Genomic DNA, 22,283 nt, shown 5'->3' with positions numbered 1-22,283 from the left:
GGATGCCGCTATCACGAGACGTAAGGGAAGCTGACGGGAATGTTTCTCCTGTCAAACTTCCCACTCTGGGAATGGTGCCAAATTTGGCTTAAGGTACATTGACTCCAGCTATGTTATTTATGTGGCTGGAATTGCTTACCTTAAGCTGACCTTCCCCCGTAGGATAGACCTGCCCTTAAAGCAAGGTCAGGATTTGGTTGTGCTAGGATAATGGGATGAGCAGGGAATTAAATTGTTTCCTCATAAAATGGAAAGGGAGAGGTTTGGTAGGAGGGTGTTATATTGCAGACTGAACACCGGGGAGACAGCAAGGGGCTAGAGATTGTAGCTGTCCCAGTTCCTATCCCATTGAGGGGCAGGGAGTAGGGGTGGAGAAAGGAACAACTATTTTGGAGTGTTTGTGTATCTGTCCCCCAGGTGAGGAACATACACCCCTCTCCCAGCTGTGCCCTGCTGCTGCTGTAGCAGCCACAGACAGGTGCGTCTCACCTGGCCCCAAGCTGCTGCAGTTGGAGAGGGCTGGGGTTGTCCTCTCTCCCAGAGCAGCCTGCAGACTGAATCCCCCATCCCCAGCTCCACCCCAGAATGATTTAAATAAAGGAAAAAAAACCTTAGAGATAAGGGCCTGTGCAATGCCAGGTAAATCTTCTAGTATTTGACATAAAAATATAATTGCTCTGGTTGCCCCAACAGTAAGAATGGAGCAGTGGCTCTTCACTTAGAAAACATGAGCATTTTAAATGTCAAAATGGAAAACCAACACGTCAACTTGACTCTGATTTTAGGGAAGGAGCTGTCTAATGCATCATATATGGTCTGCCAGTTCTGGTTTCTTAACCACTAGAATGCCACTCAAATCTCTTCTAGCCATATCCATGAAGAGACCTCTCTCTGCAGTGAGGTAGACAAATATGCATAGGATACACGTGTCCTAAAATGCTTCTTGCTACCACTGTCTCTGAAACTTCCTTTTAACGGGTCTGTGATCACCTGGGATTTTATCTGTTACTATGTGTCACTGAAAACATCACGGCAGCAGCTCGATTAGAATTCTGCTCCAAAAGCACAATACCTTAAACTAGAGAAGAATTGCCTTTAGCTGCGAACACTCTGACTCACTGAAAGTTCTGTGTTTAGGACTGCTGAGGTAAATACATCCTTTTCTTCATGTTGCAAAAGACAAGTAGATGTTTTGGTCTTTTCCCAAGATAGAGAACTACCTTGCCTATCTCTCAGGAAAAAATAACGAAGCATTCAAAGAAATTAGCGTCAATTATGGAAGCTGCTGATTTAATACCACCGCTTGCAGAAGATGGCATATGTAATTTGTGGGTTTTTAAAAAAAGCTGTAATTAAAACAATCAGTTGCTATGGTAATAGCAGCAATAAAAATTAAGCCTACCTGCCACAATGGCATAGTCCAAATTTAATTAAATGCTTAACATCTTATTACAGCCCCCCACCCCAAAATAAGTTTCACAAAATTTAAAAGAAGGTTAATTGAATAACCCCCAGGCCCATTCTCATAAGTTGCTGGTTACATTCTTGCTGTCGAGGGAAATGTAAGAGGACTTTATTCATAAAGGATCCATTCCAACTGTCATTTCTTTTTCGAAATAAAAATGAAACCCACAAAGCCTGTGCATAGGAGCCCATTAGAGATAGGTGAAGCATGGCACAAGGGATAGGTGGAAAATCTCAAGTAGTTCAGTGGCTCAATTCACAGAGATCCCTAAACTTCATGAATGAGTTTTAATCTCACAAGGACAGGCAAAATCACCACGTTTTTAGCATCTCTACTTCCAGTCATGTCGGAAACTCCTTGTAGATCAGCATTTCTGCTGGCATTTCAGTGCCTGGTTCCAGTTCTACTTGGACACGAAAAACTTAAATAGAACTAGCTTTATGACTATGAAGGATATCATCCCCCTGATCCCTGAAATAATCAGAGAGGATGTTGTTTTTCAGAAGAATCCCATGGTCCAGACCTAATGAGTTCTTGGGAATGGAGTGTGGCAGGCCTCTTTTTATATTCCCAGAAATACACTTTGTGGTGGTACAATTAAGGCTATTACTATCTATATTTTCAAAACAGCAATATTGTAGTTACGAAGCGAAGGAAGATAATTTTGTAGTGAAGGCTCCACAAAAGTCTTCAAAGTTTTCCATAGCAGAGAGTGATCTCTCGGTCTGTCTGCTTTTGGACTCCACCAGAAAGGAATCTTAAGGGCCTGATTTTCAGAGGACAGGTGACCAGCACTTTCAGAAAATGCAGGCCCTTTCAAGGTGTCAGTTCAGGCACCTATCCACTAGGGCACTTAATAGCTATTTATTATTATTATTATTATTATTTTATTATTAAAGGTCTTGGTTCAAATCTTTCCCCACTGCCCATGTTAATGATTGACAGAAAACACCTATAAAAGCATTGCAAAAAATGGATGAACAGAAATTCCTCTGACTCAAATTTCTGTGGATTTTTTTTTCTCTCCACTATTCCTTCAGCACTAGCCCAGGAACTATATCTTCTCTAGAACAATAAAAGTTAATCCAATATGTTAAGAATGTGTCTTAATTTTGTATAGTTGCTTATGCTCTTTAATGAAGCAGGCTCCTCATGAGTCATTCTTAGTTGTATTTTAGCCCTGAGTGTCTTTAATTCCCCAACTAAGCATTACTACTGTTAAAGCATTGATCAACCTGATGCCACTGTTTGCTCTAAATGCATGGAATTAGGATACAACAGGAGAATCATTTTCTAGAGGGGCACACTGGGCTTTCCACTGGCAAATCTTTGCTCTGCTCCAAATTCCACAGCTAATACCATGTGATCAAGCATGTGCTGATTACAGTACCCATGGCACTGTGGGTAGTGTCAGGATTCACAATCTCCTTCAAAGCTCTTGCTTGGCTTCACCACTGTTGGAACATATCAGAGGTCTGATTTCCCTGAGAATTCAATATGCCCTTCCACGCCAGAAAGCTCGCCGTTATCATCCTCAGAGTAAAAGCCAAAACTACCCTCTGCCCCTGTTTAACCCAAACTGTGTGTTACATGTTCCCACTACAACCTGCTTTGTAAGGTGTACGAAAGCTACTTACCAAGAAGACGGAAAAGCTAGTAAGTCTGTTCTGAATCTCCTTTGCATTTCATTCACCAGCAGAAGCGATAGTGGGTGTCAAATTGGGAATTTAATTTTGGAAACAGTGGTCATGGATCATAGAGTCACATGAAGCCACATAAACCATGAACTAGGAACTGAAAATGATATAGAAGGTTTTCATTTTTGATCAGATAAACCTAACTTTGACGCTCTAGAAGGCATTTAGTGTGTCAGCTACCTGTTAGCAGTTGGTCATTTGAGTTCTCTTCAATGCAATGCCTGTGAATAGCGGACTACTATAAATAATCTGAGTTTCGTGTGATAAATTCCACAGTAGCCATGATTCTGTTCTACTGTGATTCTAGGGACCAAAAGGAGAACATTACTCTATTCTTACTCTTTCACACATCAGTGATCATAAGAGTCATTTTCCAAAAGTCATTGTTTTAGGTCTGAAGAACTAGCAACCTTTTATTTCTTAATTAGATACTCCCTGGAATATTTGGATTCTCTTATGCATAATAACTACACATTTGACAGAATGGCTAGAAATATAATGCTAGAAATGGCTGGCTGCCCATAGCACCATTATAACACTTACGAAAAAAATTCAGAAGGAATATTCTCCAGTCATTAAACTCTATTGTAATATAAATAGTCTTGACCATGTGGCCATTCTGTTTGGAGAACCCATGATTACTTCTATATAAGCAGGGAAGCATTTTAAAAAGTGCTCTGCAGATTTTACAATGGATATACAATAATTTACAACTCTATCCCGCATTGTGCTCCATAAGAGCAGACCTGTGTGCACATACTAAGCTAGTGGAAAATTGAAGGCATTAGCTAGCTGAGGTATTGTAACTAATCACTGGCATTTTTCTTTTAAGTATTAATCAAAGTAATGGCACAGTTCCAATCTCTGCATTTTGGGTCAAACTCCAGTCTTGAATGCCCCACATGGATGTAGGTTTTTGTGAGCAGAAGCCATGCTGAAAATACAACTTGGCTCCCAAAGGTGAACAGTAGAGGGGGGGGGGGGGGAAAGAAAAGAAAAGAAAAAGCTTTTGGCCTCTTTTTATTTGTATATGAGAAAGGAAGGAAGTGTTCATCTACAGAAGAATTTTTTCTTGATGCTAGAAATTTAAATCTTGTTTACAATGGAAGACCCTAACTAGGGAACTTGTGAAAAAGTTCTATCACTGTAAAATAATTTAAGGTGGCCAGCTCAAAGGGGGTGAGGGGATATTCAGTAAACTCTTTCTACAACTACAACTGTAGTCAACAGGAAGTGTGAATGCTCAGCATATCTGAAATTAAGACCACTTGTAAAACACTGATTTAACACCAAGGATTAACAGGCACTTGGGTCTAACATTAGTCCATACCTATGCCTGTATAGCTAGCTAAGCAAACCCACCAGTGTAGATGTGGCTTCAATGGGCAAAAGAATGCTTGCTAACAACTTTGTCTATGATAAGGCATTTGCATTTAAATGTTTTAAAAAAATTACTTCCCAATTGACATTATATTGGCAAAAGTTTAAGGTAGACCTTGCCTTAAAGATTCAGCACATTCCCTTACCCCACCTACCCTTTTTCCAAGAAAACTCCCAAACATATAAAGACCCCCCCCCCCCCCAATAAGTCTTCTAGGGAAGGGGACAGGGATAACCAGTCTAAATTCCTAGGGTAAAAGTGGGGGGGAAAAAGCCAGAGCTCCCTATCCCTCCTCCCCTTCAAGTAGCTTTCTTTCTATATGATGAAGACTCTGCAGGTCCCTTTATAATGACTAGACTAAATTACCCTTAGGGTGTCTCTAGCTTGGCTGTTCATGGCTATGCAAGGAGACAAAATGCTTCTGGCAGCATGATATTCATAAGCCTTTCTGCATTAGCAGTCAGTGGATCAGTTGTCACAAACCTTGCTTCTCAAATTCTTCAAAAAGGTTCAGGCTGGTAATGCTAGGGCCAGTGAAGATGATGTAGTTTTTTCCAGACGCATTCTGACAGAGGCTCTTAGCCACCATACTGTGGAGCTGGGGCTTGTTCTTCAAAGCTTCCAGTCCGTCAGCACCTCCTTCTTTTAGATGGACATAAATCTTAAACGGAGCAAGTAGAAACAAGAAGACAAGTCAAGGTGGTTAGAAAGGGTCAGGCAGGAGCACTGAAGTTGCCCAAACCCCTTGTTTGGCTTTCACTGGAGAGGAGCTGAAAAATTAAGGCAATAGATACATTTTAAATGGGTAACTCCTAATACACCCTTATCATGACCATTGCCTTTAAATGGGGCATCTTTGGAATTTTCTGTTGGGGCAATTATTGGGAAATACAGAACCATGCCTAAGATTAAGGACTGCTTGAGGCCACTGTTGCTATTGGGTAGCTGGAAAAGCATCTGTCTGGCAGTAAACCATCATTGCTAACGAAAATTGCATAGGCTACATCTAAGACTGGCATGATTTTCCGCAAATGCTTTTAACGGAAAAGTTTTCCATTAAAAGCATTTTCGGAAAAGAGCGTCTAGATTGGCACGGACGCTTTTCCGCAAAAGCACTTTTTGCAGAAAAGTGTCCGTGCCAATCTAGACACGCTTTTCCGCAAAAAAGCCCCGATCGCCATTTTCACGATCGGGGCTTTTTTGCAGAAAACAAGTCTGAGCTATCTACACTGGCCCTTTTGCACAAAAGCTTTGCGCAAAGGGGACTTTTGCCCGAAAGGGAGCAGCATAGTATTTCCGCAAGAAGCACTGATTTCTTACAGTAAGAAGTCAGTGCTTTTGCAGAAATTCAAGTGGCCAGTATAGACAGCTGGCAAGTTTTTCTGGAAAAGCGGCTGATTTTCCGGAAAAACTGGCCAGTCTAGACACATTGTATTGACCCCATGTAGGCTTCATTGTCGGCAGAAAAGGGAGAAATTAGGACCTTCTCCAAAAATGTAGGTCCCCTCAGATGACCAGAAGGAACCTGTCCACTAGCTTTACTGTAATAGAGTTCAGTTTTATATTCTCTGGCAGCAGCCACTAAAAGATGACATGTCCACACTGATGCCAGCATGACACTTACTCCAGTACAAGCCAGCGGGGGTGCCCTTACGTACCAACCCTCCATTCTAACTAGGATCTTCAGGGATAGCTCTAATTCTCAGCATTTTGTACTTTAGAAGCCATCCATTGAAACAGGACTGAACTAGGGAGAGAGGTGCATTACGCAGACTTTAACAATCTGAAGCGTCTAGCTCCTTTCTAGTTGACTGCAAACCTTACAGCTGTTGTATTATTGTCATAGCATCTTAAAGCAAAGAGCTGCCATTCTCCAGTCAATGTTCCTTCTGTCCTTCATAATACTCGCTCACCATCCACACAAGCCCAGTTAAGTGACTACACCATGGCAGGAATGTGTGTGTCCCTGGTAAAATGAGATGCTGATGGCCTCAGTCCAATTGTGAATGGACAACTGGCCTGCTTGTTGAGAGGTGGAGGACTGAAATGGCTAAAAGGCCTGACTAAATGCTTCACTCTGGGAATGGGTTATAGGGCATATTAGTTGGGCACTAGGGGAAAGTGCTCTATTTCTAAAATGAAAAGGGTGGATTTCCATTTTTTTATTCATATTACCTGAAAGAAGCTGCCCTTGGCTCTGGTTGCTCACTCAAACCAAACATGTCCAAGTCCAAGACAAATAATTTAGCAATCCTGTCCCCCGGCTCATCTGCCCACCCTGTTGTTGGATCCACTTACTTTCCCCAAAGCCAAAATATATATACAACCTGGGTAAGCCTCCAGACCTTTAGGTTCTGATGATCCAAAAGGAGTGGCTTCCAGAGTTGAAGATCTACGTAGGGTTTGTGAGCAAGGCACGAGAAGTCGCTCTAATCTGCACTGATTAGGCCTCAATTGGAGTATTGTGTCCAGTTCTGGGCACCACATTTCAGGAAAGATGTGGAGAAATTGGAGAGGGTCCAGAGAAGAGCAACAAGAATGATTAAAGGTCTAGAGAACATGACCTATGAGGGAAGACTGAAGGAATTGGGCTTGTTTAGTTTAGAAAGGAGAAGAATGAGAGGAGACATGATAGCGGTTTTCAAGTATCTAAAAGGTGTCACAAGGAGGAGGAAGAAAATGTGTTCTTCTTGGCCTCTGATGATAGGACAAGAAGCATTGGGTTTAAATTGCAGTAAGGGAGGTTTAGGCTGGACATTAGGAAAAACTTCCCACCTCTCACAGTGGTTAAACACTGGAATAAATTGCCTAGGGAGGTTGTGGAATCTCCATCTCTGGAGATATTTAAAAGCAGGTTAGACAGACACCTATCAGGGATGGTGTGATAGGACAAGCTCTTATTCTATCACATGAAAGCCCTGTAATACAAATAACTACAATTACAATGCAGAAAAGCAGCTCATCTGAGTTTCAGTACCTCTAGTCTGGAGTCAAACAATTCTTTTTCCTCCTCTTTTAATCTTTGACTGACTCATTTCTTCCACAATAAGCACTTAAATCGGAGCTCAAATTCAGAACCAACACAAGGGACTAAATGATTTCATAGATGGGAAATGAGTGACGTTTCAGGTGGCCATTAATGAAAGTGAAATACTGTTTTGCAAGTGAACGGTCTGTCAGTGAATGAAATGAAATGGGAAACCATTGAAGTCTGAGGGTGGGTGGAAGGGGGAGATTGCGCATGGCAAACTCAGGGAACAGATTTAAATCCCATAAAACTTGAATGCAGAATAGACTATTAGTCAGTGTATTGTGGAATAACATAGCCCTAGGATGCCAGAGCAATATGCTGATCTGGTACAAAAACCAACTCCACCCCTTCCAAAAAAGCCCAGTCACATTCTGGACATGCTGGGTTTGCATGTTGAAGTAATTGGAAAAGACAGCATAGGAATTCACTCACCTGCCTGTCACCAGGGGCTTGTCTATATTTGGAATGCGACTGCTGCCACTGCCTATACTGAAGTGCTACAGTGGCCTACTGCCTACCCTGATGGGAAGGGGTTATTTTGGCTAGGTAATCCACCTCCCTGAGAGGCAGTAGCTAGGTTCAGGGAAGAATTCTTCTCTGGGTTTGTCACACCCCTGCATGACGTAGCTGAATCAACAACTTTTTCCATGTAGACCAGGCATGTCCAAAGTCCGGCCCGCGGGCCAAATGCGGCCCGCGGTCGGATTTAATATGGCCCCCCGCTTCTCCCAGCTCCCCGGTGCTTTTTTTTAACTGGCGCGCACAGCGCGCCGCTTCAGGCCACCGCCGCCGCGGTCCCAAACCCTGCCCCTGCACTCTGCTTTGGGGCTGAGAGTGCGGGGACAGCCCCCGCTTCCTCCCCCTCTCCTGGCTCCCCGGCGCTCCTCTGAACTGGCGCCACTTCCGGCCGCGCCGCCGCCGTCCATGGCGGCCGCTGCGGTCCTAAAGTCCTCCATGTAGGGCACGTCCGCAGCCCCGCTCCCCCACTTGGCTACGGGTTCGCCCTGCCCCCGGGCCGCCGTGAGGCCAGCGTGCCCTGCGCTCTCCGCCCGCCTCTGACCCTGCAAGCCCTCTACCTTTGGGCTGAGAGTGCAGGGACGGACTCCGCAGCTGCTCAATCTCAGTATCTGTGATTGGCCCTGCGCACTGTCAGCTTCCTGGCGGGCTCAGGCACGTGGAGCTGCGAACATTAGAGACTTCGCCACAAACGGGCTCAGGCATGTGGAGCTCATCATTAGAGACTTTGCCACAAACAGCCACAAAGGCAAGAGAATTCTTGTTGGGCAGTGTATTAGTGCAGTGTATTACTTGGGCAGTGTATTAAACCTCTGGCACTGCGCTCACATGATCCCTTCCCCTTCTGGTCAATTTAAAAAAAATGGCGACTGTAAATAAGAGAAGGAAAGTTGACAGTGAGGGCCGCCGCTTCCAGGACAGGTGGAAAGTGGAATATTTCTTCACTGAAATAGAGAATCACTGTGTTTGTCTGATATGCCAAGAGACTGTGGCTGTTTATAAGGAATTTAATGTCAAGAGACACTACCAGTCGAGACATAGCACATACGACAAGCTTAAAGGGCACGACCGCAGTGAAAAGTTGAAGCAACTTGAAGCTGTTTTAATGTCACAACAGAAATTTTTCATAAGAGCCCGTGAGTCAAATGAAAATGCCACAAGGGCGAGCTATGAGGTGGCAACGTTAATTGCTAAAAATTGCAAATCTTTTGCTGAGGGTGACTTTATCAAAGAATGCGTTATGAAAATGGTTGAGAATATCTGTCCCGAGAAGAAGCAAGAGTTTGCCAACATTTGCCTGGCTCGTAACACTGTAGCACGGAGAATTGAAGAGATTTCATCAGATATTAAGAGACAGTTGACATCCAAAGGAGTGGATTTTGACTTCTTTTCAATAGCCTGTGATGAAAGCACAGACCTATCTGACACAGCTCAGTTGCTGATTTTTATGAGAGGGGTGGACGATGAAAGGAATGTGACTGAAGAGCTACTTGACCTCCAGAGCCTTACGGACCAAACAAGAGGAAAAGATTTATTTGTTTCTGTTAGTTCCGCCATAGATGACATGAAACTGCCTTGGAACAAAGTTACTGGGATTATTACTGATGGGGCACCTGCCATGGCTGGTGAACGAAGTGGATTATCAACCCTAATCTGTAACAAGGTCATCGAAGAAGGAGGCAAAGCTATTAAACTCCATTGTATCATTCATCAACAAGTTCTGTGCTAAACATCTCAAATATGATCATGTTATGAAACCGGTGCTAAAGACTATTAATTTTATTCGCTCTAAAGCCCTGTGCCACCGCCAGTTTAAACAGTTTCTACTGGACATCCAGGCTGAATACGAAGATGTTTTATATCACAACGATGTAAGATGGCTCAGTCGGGGGTCTGCACTGCAGCGTTTCTACTCTCTCAGAAAGGAAATCGGAGAATTCTTGGAAACAAAGGGACAACCAATGCGAGAACTATCTGATCCTATTTGGCTGGCTGATTTGGGGTTTCTAGTTGACATAACAAAGCATCTGAATGTACTGAACACGAGTCTTCAGGGGAAAGATGCAGCGGTGAACCAGCTTTATTCACACCTCAAAGCCTTTGGGACAAAGCTGCAACTTTTCATAAGGCAGTTGTCACAAACACATACATTTTTCAGCGTTGCAGGAAATAATGAACAGTTTTCCACAGGACAATATCAGTGCGCAAACGAGCAGGTAAGCAGCAGACATTGCATCTCTGGCTGGGGAGTTTAAACGGCGCTTTCAGGACTTTGCAGCTATTGAAAAGGAGATCAGCCTTTTCTCCTCTCCATTCTCTGTTGACCCCGAGGATGCTCCAGATCAGCTGCAGCTCGAGCTCATTGAGCTGCATTGTGACAGCGAGTTACGCAGTCGTCACCAACAGCTCTCTCTTGTGAACTTTTACCGCCAACTGGATAAGAGCCGGTTTCAAGAGATTCGAACATTGGCTAAGAAAATGCTGAGCTTGTTTGGCTCAACATATATGTGTGAGAAGACATTCTCTGCTATGAACTTTAACAAGAACCACGTGAGGACAAGACTAAGTGACTCTCACCTGCGTGACATTTTGCGCATCAAAACCACTGCCTTTGAACCAGACCTAGCCTATGTGCTGCAGTCCAGATCTCAGTTTCACCCTTCACATTAGTGTAGGCAAGTTTTTTTTTCAATTGAGATGAATACATTGTAAAATCTCAGTTAATGTCAGTTGGTCTAAATCAGTTATAAATATATTTGGACACAACATGTATAGTTGGTGTTATGTCGTTTGCCGTTTGCAATAAACTTTGCATAAAATAGTTAATTTGCATTTCATTTTAATGGTTCAAAGAATGTCAGGCAAAATGGTCGGCCCTCACGCATGTTCACTTCATCAAATCTGGCCCTCTTTGAAAAAAGTCTGGACACCCCTGATTTGGACCAAGCCTCAAATTCTCAAGCAGATCTTCTCAGCCAAATGAATAATGCAGATTGTTAAAAGGCTAGTGGGGAAAGGAAGACCACGAGAGAGAATCGGCCAACACTCCAATGTTAGGAACGTGGAATAGCCATGAGCACAATAGGCCAATAAATGCTCTCTAGCACTTGTGCTGAGGACTGGTAAAACACTTAGAATGCTATTGAAAAAGTGATAGGAGAGCTAACTGATACTTATTAACTTTCCCTTCCCAAGTAGTTACTGGCCTAGTTCAGCTGGCATGTATATTTGGTCATCCCCTGTGAGCCACCTAACAAAAGGAACGATGGAGCTGGAAGCGTTCTACCAAAACAAAAAGCTTCCACAGTTCTGCTTTGAATCCTTTGGCAGCAGGGCCATGAGGTCCCCTGCAGGACTGGACCCACCGACCTCTGACTAGAACCCAGGATGCTCAGGGCCCATGCTCCCCACAGAACCATAGGGCAAGTGACCCCAGCTAGAGCAGGTTCCTTGGCACTAAGATCCTGCTGGGGTAACAGGCAGGGTGCTGAGGGCCAGTTTGGCTCCTGCTGAGCATACTCACTGCTCAACTTCTACTGAAGCTGCTGCCTTTGCTAGGAATTGAAAAGGGGGCAAATAGGAGAAGGGATCCCAACAGTTGGAGGCAGAGGTGCAGAGAATTTTTTGGGGGGGGGCAGGGATTAGAGATGAGGTTCAGACCAGGGGTGAGGTGTTGCCATATGGTGGGAGAACACAAAGCACCAGTGTGTGGGGGGGAGGGGGGGAGGTACAATGGGATTAATGATTACCCTGCTGGGATGAGCCACCTGCCCTATTTACCAAATGGTGAGGCAGGGAAGGCAGAAGGACTTCCGTGCTTAGGGGGCAGTGTTCAGAGAAGAAAAATGAAGAAGCTCTGGGTTGCTTGTGATTTCCAGCTAGGAGGAAGCAATAGTAGAGAGCAAACCAAATGAAAGTAAAATCTGTGTTAGTCAGCACTTAGTAGGGGTGAAACACCCCCTGCTCTAGCTGTGTTTTCCTGTCCCTATGACCTGCCCTTGCTTGTTGCTGCCCCAGCCAAAGTCAATCATTATTACAGAGGGCAGAATAAGGCACCTCCCTCTGGCCCATTGTTCTAATGCTCCATTATCTGGCCAGCAAAGTGCACTCAGACATCAGGAAACTGGCATGGTCAGGGCAGACTGGCCCAGGATGCTGAATACACCTTGGCTTCTCTTCTAGAAAGGCCCCTCATTTTTGGCTGGAGCCAATTTTCAGTTGTGCCCCCAAAATAAAAATCCTGGCCTATACAGGTGAGCAGACCAATAGGGAAAACTTTATGAGGGCAGATCTGGTTGGAGGGCCTGCAGGTGAGACACACAGTGGCAAAGAAGCAGGTCTCCTGTGCTTGTAGGATTCTGGGCTGGGACCTAGCCAGTCTGTTCCTGACACCTTTCTCTAAGAGACTAGGTCTATCAGCTTGTGGCTAGATGGATCTCTCACCAATAGCCACGGCATTCACATTCTCACCCTAAAGCACAGCGTAACCTGATTTTGCAATCACCACTTACACTGGTCATTCTGGCTCCATACATAGGTGTGAGGAGGATATTATAGGGAAAATGAAGGACTATAAAAATTAATGTGTTGCATATCAGACAATAGCTTTTATTGTCTACATACTGTACTGATACACCAAAATAAATGCATGATCAGAACTCTAATGTCCTAAAGCATAATAAAAAAAAGTAGGGGGTACATATATGCTTGCTTGCCCAAGGCACAAAATGCCTAGTTACAGCTCTGTTTGGTAGTTCCGACAGTACACAGTGAGCAGATGGGAGTGTAGTTAGCACTATTAAATGACCTATTAATCATTTACATTTACACAGGTCTGTTAAGTAAAGCATCTCAGAGTGTCGGTGAGGGAGGAATCAAAGAGGAGTGAAATCAAAAGGCATGTCTAGGGTTTTGATTTAAATGGGATTCGCTGACATTTTAAGAAAGAAGACCATTCCACAGGACTATAGCCAGAAAACTGTACTTAAAGAATTAAAGCCATGACTTGCAAAGCATCTCAACAGCAATAAATATATTGGGAACTATGTTGGAAAGAGAGCCTGCTGGCTCAGCATGAAAAACAGACAGCATACCTAAGTTCAAAACCCAGCCTCAGTGTTACTTCTGCAAATCTGGCAGTGTTACTTCCGCAAATCTGGCATTCTCCAGGGGAGGCAAATCCAGTCTGCAATGCCTGTAATAGTGCTGCTAACAATTCACACTTGGAGTGCTTTCCACCTGTGCTCCCACGACACTTTGCAAACATTCACTAATCCTCAGCTATGAGGGAAACTCAGCAATGTAGGAAACTAACTAGTGTGTGCATGTACCAATCAAACTCCTTATCTCTGTGACAACAGCCATGTAAAGCTGATAGGCTATGTCTACACTACGAGTTTTCTGGACGAGGCAATGCAAATGAAATGCAAATTAGCATTCTCATGCTTCATTTGCATAATCTCTTCCGATCTGTTTTTGTGCAAAAACAAGCAGTGCGGACGTTTCCTTTTTGCACAAAAACCCCTCTTTGTGCAAGATTGGTATGCCTCAAAAGAAGGGGGTAGAAGAATCTTGCACAAAAAGGGTTTATGCAAAAAGGCAACGTCCACACAGCTTGTTTTTGTGCAAAAACAGATTGGAAGAGAGTATGCAAATGAAGCGTGAGAAAATGCTAATCCACACTTCATTTGCATAGGCTCTTCTGTCTACACTATGAGTTTTGCCACAGCCATAGAGATTCTCCATGCATTGTAGCTGATGGTGCAAAAGGACCTGCACTGTAGGACTACAGTTATGAAGAAGTTGACAGGAATGCAATGCAGTGGTAGCCATGATATCCTAGATGGCCTCAAATATTGCATCCTGGTTTTAACAGATGGAAAAACTGAAGTGAGATGCCTAAAGTGACACAGTATAGTCAAGCCTAAACCCAGAGCTCCTGCCTCCCACTCACAGACTTGAACCAAAAGACCCAAATTCCCTTTTTCATTTGGCAATCTAATTAATTAATTTCGCAAAGAAGAGAACAGTTCTGCCTCACTCACCTAAATTAGCTAAATGTATGATACTAATGATAGGCAAACGTTAAAAGGATAATTAGGAGTCTGTGCAGTGGTTACAATCCTTATGGCCACTGCAGGTATAAAAGCAAAGGAGTAGTCCTTTTTCTAGTACAGCAATTCTAATGGAATAAGATACAAGAGAACTAAACATTGCTTTTAGCACTTGGTATATAATATTCATAACACACATGGAATGAAAAATGGAGATCGGCAAATGGAAGAAAATAAGAGAAATGTTAAGCCTCCAAAAAGCTTGAGTGCTGAGCAACTGTACAGGTAGATTGCCTATGCTTAGCTCATAATCCTACTTGTTTTAGTTGAATGGCTGAGCTATATTAGGAAGACATTAATAACTGAGAGGTGGTGCTTTGCTTAGGAACTTGAGGCAGAGACGTGATACAAAGTGGAAAATTCATCCCAAAGGACCTGATTCCAGAGTTGGCAATTTGAGTTCTTCACAGCATAGAAAAAAATCAAGCTGGGCCAATGCTGTAACATATAAATTAATGTACTTTGTGTGGGTTTAAGGCCTTTTATGTTCCATTAAGTTGGTCACAAATTAGTTTGTTGACAGTCAATGATCACATGTTGTAGAATATTATAGATAATGAATGTTGAACATGTAAACATGCGTATTTTTTGTTTACAACAAAATCTGATTGAGTTCTGCTCATCCAATATTACACGATCATTGAAAAAAAGCCTAAAATTTCATGTACTGAAAGCTACTAACAAACGCCAGTGAGTTACGTGCCAAGTACTGTTCACAGAAGTGATTCAATGAATAACTTCACATAACAATAAGAGCAAGCTGAACCTGTTTGTAACTTGGTTCTCATCTATCGCCGCCTCTCCCCCCGCCCCACCCCCCACCCCCCAAGTTGTTTTTAATTCAGTTACTTAAAATTTCCTATACACAACATGTGTAGTGCCAAGTTCTGCCCACAGGTAAGTGGCCATTGTTCCCCCTGAAATCACTCTCCATGAACGTGTGAGGGTTGAATAGGACCCCCCTGTTACAGGATTTTATGCTGTGTTTCCTGGAATATGGGGAGCTTCTTTTTTGAACATATAGAAGGAAGCTTGGTCACCTGCTCATTGTGTATCAACAGGCTTTTGTTTATGTTTGCAGACTTGCAAGTTGGGTGTGGTGATAGGGCGAGGTGGGGGCATAGTTCTATTATCTCTATCTGAAACTTAGCTAAAAACCACATTAACAAAATTGTCACTTTTTTGGCACATTACAAAAATTGCAGTTTTACTCCTTCACAGAACAGCAGGCAGTCACCAAACAAGTGTCTGGCTTCTGCAAGGCCTTGATGACTGTGTTGGAGAGGGAGGCAACAGTGCTGAACATGGTACTTTAAGGCTGCAGTTGGTAGGGTTGCCAGATGTCCGGTATTGGTCCGGACAGTCCAGTATTTGTGGCTTCAGTCCAGTTAAAAGAAAAAACCGGACATTTTTAAAAGTGTCCAGTATTTTCTGGTTTTTTGGACAGAAGGCCGCTTGGGACATTCTTCCACTGCCACATCTGGTGGGAGGAGCGGGAAGTGTGGGGATTTAAAGGTGCAGTGACTTTTTGTGAGGGTGGGTTTTTTTGGGGGGCTCAACCAATTTTTCCCCTGCCATGTTTGGTATTTTTTGTGAAAGTATCTGGTAACCCTAGCAGTTGGTTCTGTAATTGGCCAAGTCATGTAAGTTTTCTATTTTGGAATGAATGTTCATGCTTCAGTAAGTGCTGGAACAGTGTGTATCGTGGAGGTGCTGTATATAATGGAAACCACTTCAAGGTAGGGGGTGCTCCTACACCCCCTAGTTCCAACACCTATGTATGCTTCTCACTATCCATTCTCCCCCTTTCCCCCCCTTCTAAGAGTGCTCTCCTTCAGCCATTTTAATAAGATGATGAAAGAGTGAGTCACATAATGGAAAAGGTCTAGAGGCCATTAAGAAGATTCTGGTTGTTCTTTGGATGCAAGTCAGGCATGAGTGTCAACTTCATAATTGTGAAAGCATCCAGATCTGATCCTATGAGGTGCCAAGTGTCTTCTGCTTCCACTGACTCGTCCTTTTAAAGAGAGTGCATTAATGGAAAAGAGCGGGGGATAAAATCTAATTACAGCTCAGCATATCTGAAATCTCTGGCACATCTGCAGCCTTATCAGGGTTTTTTGAATAGATTTGTGAACTTTATTCTTCTATCTCTGTCCCTATTACCCTTCAATCGCCTGTATGTAGGAAAAGGAAAGTCTTCTTGGAAACTAAGGACATTACTGCTGTACAGCACATGGCCTTCCAAAAGCGGATGAGTGGAAACTTCCAGGGTTGCTACATAATATAAACCTGGCCTGTGACACAGAAAGATGCTTCTGGCAAAGCTAGCAGGTGGCGGTATGATATTCTAGTTTTCGTCCCATTCCTTTGTCAGCCTCCTGCACCACTGAAAATGCTGGCCTCTATGTCCACCTAACCGGTCTGTAGCAGGGCAACCACCCCAATCCAGGGAGCAAAAAGGGTTAAAACAGCCTGAGAAGAGGTCTGTGGCTGGGAGCCAATCAAGAGAGAGCTTGTGGCAGCCAATCAGAGCCCAGGAAGGCTGTATAAACGAGATGGCTGGCCAGGCTGAAGACACTCTGGCTCCAGCTCTGGAGGGAGAAGGACTTTAGCTGCCTGCTAGCATAGGAATCATGGACAGAGCAATGCTGGGGAAAAGCCAGGGGAGCCCCAGCTTGAGCAGTTCCAGGCTGAAGTCCAGCAACAGAGGCCTGAAGGGTATGAAGGCTACAGGGAGGCAGCTATGGCAGGTGAAGGCAGCAGGTCCCACCCCCTTGCCTCTGATGAGTGACCATTTCGTATGGCAGTTTGCCCCCTGAGCCAGGGGCTAGATGACAACTGGTCACTGAGGCAAGGTGAGTATAAAAGGTTGGGGGGTTCCCTGAGGGGGAGAACCCCAGAGTGTGGGGCATGGTGGTAGAGCAGTGTCCTGAGGCAAGGGCGGTCTGGGAGGAACATGGGTCCTAAGGTAAAGTGGCAGAGCCATTAACACACAAACTGGTAGCAGCAAGTGAGAAACCAGCTGGGAGAGGGTGCTCCAGCAGTGAGCTGAGCTAATTCCCATGTGACCAACAGGAGGTGCTGTGGCAGAGAGTCACACGGTGTTACACAATCGAACAAAATAAAATGCTTTCCTGGAGAGTTATCCAAATAGCCTGCACCATTGGGGACATGGACCAGAGTTTTCAAAAGTGCTTGGCCCTCACAATTGGAGCCATTTCTCCCCTACCTTCCCAACACCAAAACAAGGGGCCATAGTTTCAAGCAAGCTCCCTGGAATGTCTGGCCCCAATTGCGGATGTTGAGAACTTGTAAATCTGGTCCTAGGCTCTTCTGAAAAATCTAGCTATAAATACTTTACAACAGACCCACCCAGAAGCCTTACCTTTTCCTTACGCTCCCGCTCTTATCCTCAGAGAATATCAGATTTTATTTCTAGGAGGGCTAAGGGGAGAACCTAAGATATTGGCCACAAAATGCAAGCCATCAAGATGATATATTGTGACTAATTCTATTGTACAGATGGATCTAATTTAAACAGTCTGATATATGCAGTGTTATGCTTGGCAAAAAACATATGATCCCATTAAAAAGAGGATCTAGACCCTCAGATATCTTTGGGATGGAGAGATTCCCTATTGTTGTGCTTTTTTTATTTTTATTTATTAATGTATGGCTGGGCAACCAACTGCACAGCTCCAGAAATGGAAACGCTCTGCTTAGAGAACAGGAATAGCATGAGTAATGGTAGTGCAAGCTTCCCTGGATGGTATTAGAAACAGGCCTCAAATCCATTCAGGAGGTACCATCTGCAGGGATCAGAGGCCTAGTTCACACACATCTTCTCTGGTCTCCATTCAGAGTCTAGCAACTGATGTAGAACCTACCTGACAGATGAAACCAGTAGAGGAGCACTGCCGAACCCACAGGCTGAATTTCCGTTTTTTCCTTTTGCGTAGCTCCCGCTCTGTACACGTGGCAATGAAAACTGGGTCCTCATCGATCAGGGGTTCATGTAGCACCTATGATCAAAAGAAGTGCAGTACTTTGTTCAGAAGGAATGTACTGTAAAGTCTCGTGAGGCAACACGCTGTTTGTGATAGCATTTCTTTTATGAGGTGGTGAGTGCAAAAGTTGCACAGTTCTCTCCTCTAATAGAAGCATCATGGCCCACCACCACAAGCCAAAATGCTCTCTTGTGCATTGAGAACTATATGAAGAGTGAGGTGCTTATAAATCTCTTCCTCAATCTATCCACCTTAATTCTAATTTCCCTCAAAGTTATTAGATTGCATTCATGCCCTTGTCACAACATTATATGCCTCTCCAGGTGATTTATAATGTAAAACTATCCCATGAAAACTGCAAACACGTGCTTATTCATAAAATGTTCCTTTATTTTGCAGAGTGGTTTTGGTGCCAATTACATCCTACAGTGTTGCAGGTTTACATGACATTGTTGTTGAGGGGAGAAAAAACAAAACAAAACAGTGAAAGAAATTTAAGAGGTACTCAAGGGAGATAAAAGATGCTTTTGAGGCCAATTGAGAAGGGAAGGGATGAAGGAATTCTGATCCCAATGCGAGGTAAGGTAGAGAAGAAGGCACTTGCAACAGTTACAATGCAATTCTGTTACAGGAGGCTGGAGCTAGATGTGTTGAGAGATCAGGAATGTAAAGAGGTCAGTCCTATGATGCAGACTAGAGCAAATCCATGGAGTGTTTAAAAATGGGGCAATTTTACACTCGCAATATAGTAGTGCATGGGGAGCCAGAAGAACTGATGGAGAAGATAGATGATGTAGTTTGTGCTTTATTAAGTGGGTTTATAACAGCAACAGCATTCTGCACATGGTAGGAGGTGGGGAGGCTGTAGAAAGGAAGGCACAATAGCCATGAGGAGTGGAAACAAGGACATGAAGGTGGGACACTATAAATCTATAAAGATTTGCACTGGTTGCAAATTACTTCTATTAAATACATTTCCATACCGGAACCAGAAACTAGATGGGTCAGTTCTCTGAAGCCATCACCACTAGCCACTGTCCGATAGAGAAAGAGGGAACAGGATATGGGGGCCTAGGCAAGATTTAACAGTTCACTGGCAACCTTAATTCCAGCACTTCCTACCTCGAGTGCTTGACTCTGCCATCTTAATATTCTTTAATATATTTTGTGGGTGAAATTCTTTACAAAAGGAGTTCTTTGGGCTTTCAAAGTCACTTACAGAAGAATGTTCCTATCACTCATCACTGTGTGGGCAAACCCTGTGCCCCAGGTTTTTTCAATATAGTTATATGCAGCTGTTTGGTATGAGGACCAACACAAAGAGCAATGTGTAAGCGGTAACCATAGTAATCCAATAATAGGAAATCCTTCTTAAGAACCCCCCTGGAACACATCCTGGTCTTTAGTAACTGTGGAAGATCAGAAACTCTAACCATTCCACATCTCCTTTTTCCTGATAATAACATATGAATGGAACAAATTATAACCTATGTGGGTCATTATAGTGTGCGCGCGTGTGTGCACACACACACACACACTTCAAAATAAACTTCAATTTAACGTGTGGATTCATCTAGCGGAATCGAATGATTTAAAAAAAGTACAAACAGTACAAACAAAAACCATAAATATAAATATTTTAAATAGTCCATAGGTTTAAATATATTAAAACTAGGGATAATTAACAAGGAACAATGCTTATGATTTAATATGAAATTAAATAAAAAGAAAATTAACACTACCCTTGGCTGAAGAAGTGGGTTGTGCCCACAAAAGCTCATGATGCTATTTATATATTTGTTAGACTAAGATGCAACAGGACCAGTGTTTATTTAGTTACAGACTAACACGGCTACCCCTGAGACCCTGGAGTACATGTATCATCATCCTTTCTAACAGATGAAAGGATGTTTCAAAGATCTTGAAAATAAGGTTTCATTGTACAAAACAGCATCACACTTAGTATTTTCTACTTCTGACTCATAAGACCCAGAACGCCATTAGATAGCAAAGATCTGGCCTTACTAATACATGATATATTGTATTGTATTAAGACAGGAGTTTAAAAAAAACCCATTAAGATCAGAGTTTTAGATATCTACAACACTCAAAAAATTCTGTTAAAAGATTATTTTAACTTTCCTACTTTAAGCCATTACCGCCTAGGGTAAACTTTGCTTTAAATGTAATCATGCAAATGTCCTGCCTCCCCCCCCCATACCCCCCATGAAGCCTGCTTCTCCTCAGGTCTTTTCCAAGGGAACTCTTATGGTACTAAAAGTAGTCCGTCCATCTCCCTTAACTGCCTGAGAGAACATCTACAGAACACATTTCCCAAGGAAACACATAGATTCACAATCATCTTACTCTGTGTCTTGCATTTCACCTCTCACAATGTCTCCTTACAACATGGGGTTCTTTCCCTTCCCCAAAAAATCCTTACCAATGTCTTTATTCAACCAGAAAACCATCCCCTCCCCCGACCCATTTGCAACCTCTGCACATGTAAAGTTTGGCTGTCCTGTTTCATGAAAAGCTTCCCTCCCTGGCTACAGGAAACAGAATTAAAGAGGGGCTGGGAGTGATCAGAGAGATGGCTGAAACTGGGGGAGGGATGGTTCCCATTTTCAGTGACAACACAGAAAAGTTTGGTCTTGCTCTCATTGGAGGAGAGCCTGACCTGATTGCAAATGGGGTGAAAGTAGGAAAGCACTGGGGAGGGGAAGAGAGAGGTGCGGTCTTGTTACTATGGAGCGGGGGGGGGAAGGATACAAATTGGAGAGAACAGGGGCAAAATCAGAGAAGTAAACAGAACTGTCTGATCAGCAGGAGAGTGTAACACAGGAGAAAACAGGGAATCCTTGCTGGGCCAATTCCCCAAGGGGAGGCTAGGGGAGAGGCTGCTGCCCTGTTAGTAGTTGACAGGGAAGGGGAGGAGTTGGGAGCAAAGTAGAGAAGTTGACCTGATCTGACAGCACCAGTAATTTACCCAGCTTTTCCCATGTGGCCAGTGGCAGGCAATTAAGCACCCATCCTGCCTCCCTAATTGGAGAACTTGCTCACCCCAGCAAGTACAGACCCCCGGGGGGGGGGGGGGGGGAGAAGACCGGAGTAGAGGCTGGAGCCAGAACAGCAGGCAGCTGCTGCTCCTCCAGTCAGAGTGTAAGTGCCAGGCCCACCCATTCCCCAGCAGAACTGAGCTCCCTGCCTGCATAGGGAGCTCTGAACCTCTGCGCATGGCTCAGAAAAGAGCTGTGTGCCCACACAAGTATAGAACTTACAGGGAACCTTGACCTTACTGCAATTCCACGCTGAATTAAATATGGTGTATGGGTGAAGGTGTGGCACATCCCTGGTTAAAGCCACCTCACAGGTAGCTACTTGTCTCTCAAATACTGAAGTTGTTAAGACATCATTCCTTCAATTCTGAATAGGCATACACGCTCTCAGCTCCCAGGCTGCTGCATGCCTTCATTTAGACACACTCCAGCTTTTAAGGGCTCATAAAACATTCACAGCTCCATCTGAAAGCACTCTTGCAAAATATACAGATTACCTACAAAAATATAGATGCAGACATGAGGAGGCATGCAAATTCCCCTTGCTGTTTATGTGAGCTGGCAACTGCAGATTCCCAGTGCCCATTATCCCAAAACAACTCAACTGTCTCTCTTTAGGATCAAGTCAAATAAGTATATACCTAACACTTTTCACTTGGGGATCTCAATGCACGTTGCAAATATTAGTTGAGTCTCAACTCGATACAAATAGCTATACATATATTCAAAAATGGGGACACTGAAGTACAGAGAAGTTGTGGTTTGCCTAAGATTGTCCCACTTAAACACCTGGCTCAAGACTATATTCAGTCATAAGCCTTCCAAAAAAGTAACCCCACACAAAGAGGAGTTGATCAGTTATTTATTACTCCTTTTCTAGTCTCTTAAATTAGCTATTGTTTAGTATTGGCAGGGGGGGGGGGGGAGGGAGAGTGTGTGTGTGTGTGTGTGTGTGTGTGTGTGTGTGTGTGTGTGTGTGTGTGTGTGTCCATTCGTACACATTTCCTTCCT

General features: G+C 43.6%; 1 protein-coding gene across 3 annotated transcripts in view; it reads right to left on the bottom strand.

Moving 5' to 3' along the window:
- PGBD5 (piggyBac transposable element derived 5) overlaps nucleotides 1-22,283 on the bottom strand; it is a 91,952-nt gene that overhangs the window by 24,208 nt on the left and 45,461 nt on the right. For all 3 annotated transcript variants that reach the window (XM_075924718.2, XM_075924717.2, XM_075924719.2), the window contains exons 3-4: nucleotides 18,094-18,228; nucleotides 5,027-5,204 (exon numbers count right to left, since the gene is read on the bottom strand). In XM_075924718.2, coding sequence (XP_075780833.2) covers nucleotides 5,027-5,204; nucleotides 18,094-18,228 — 313 coding nt within the window. The remainder of the gene's footprint in view (nucleotides 1-5,026; nucleotides 5,205-18,093; nucleotides 18,229-22,283) is intronic.

Source organism: Pelodiscus sinensis, chromosome 3 (assembly GCF_052426305.1).
Source record: "Pelodiscus sinensis isolate ZL-2025 chromosome 3, ASM5242630v1, whole genome shotgun sequence".
Lineage (NCBI taxonomy): Eukaryota > Metazoa > Chordata > Testudines > Trionychidae > Pelodiscus > Pelodiscus sinensis.
The sequence above is the reverse complement of the archived record's forward strand: the minus strand, read 5'-3'. Positions and strand labels throughout refer to the sequence as shown.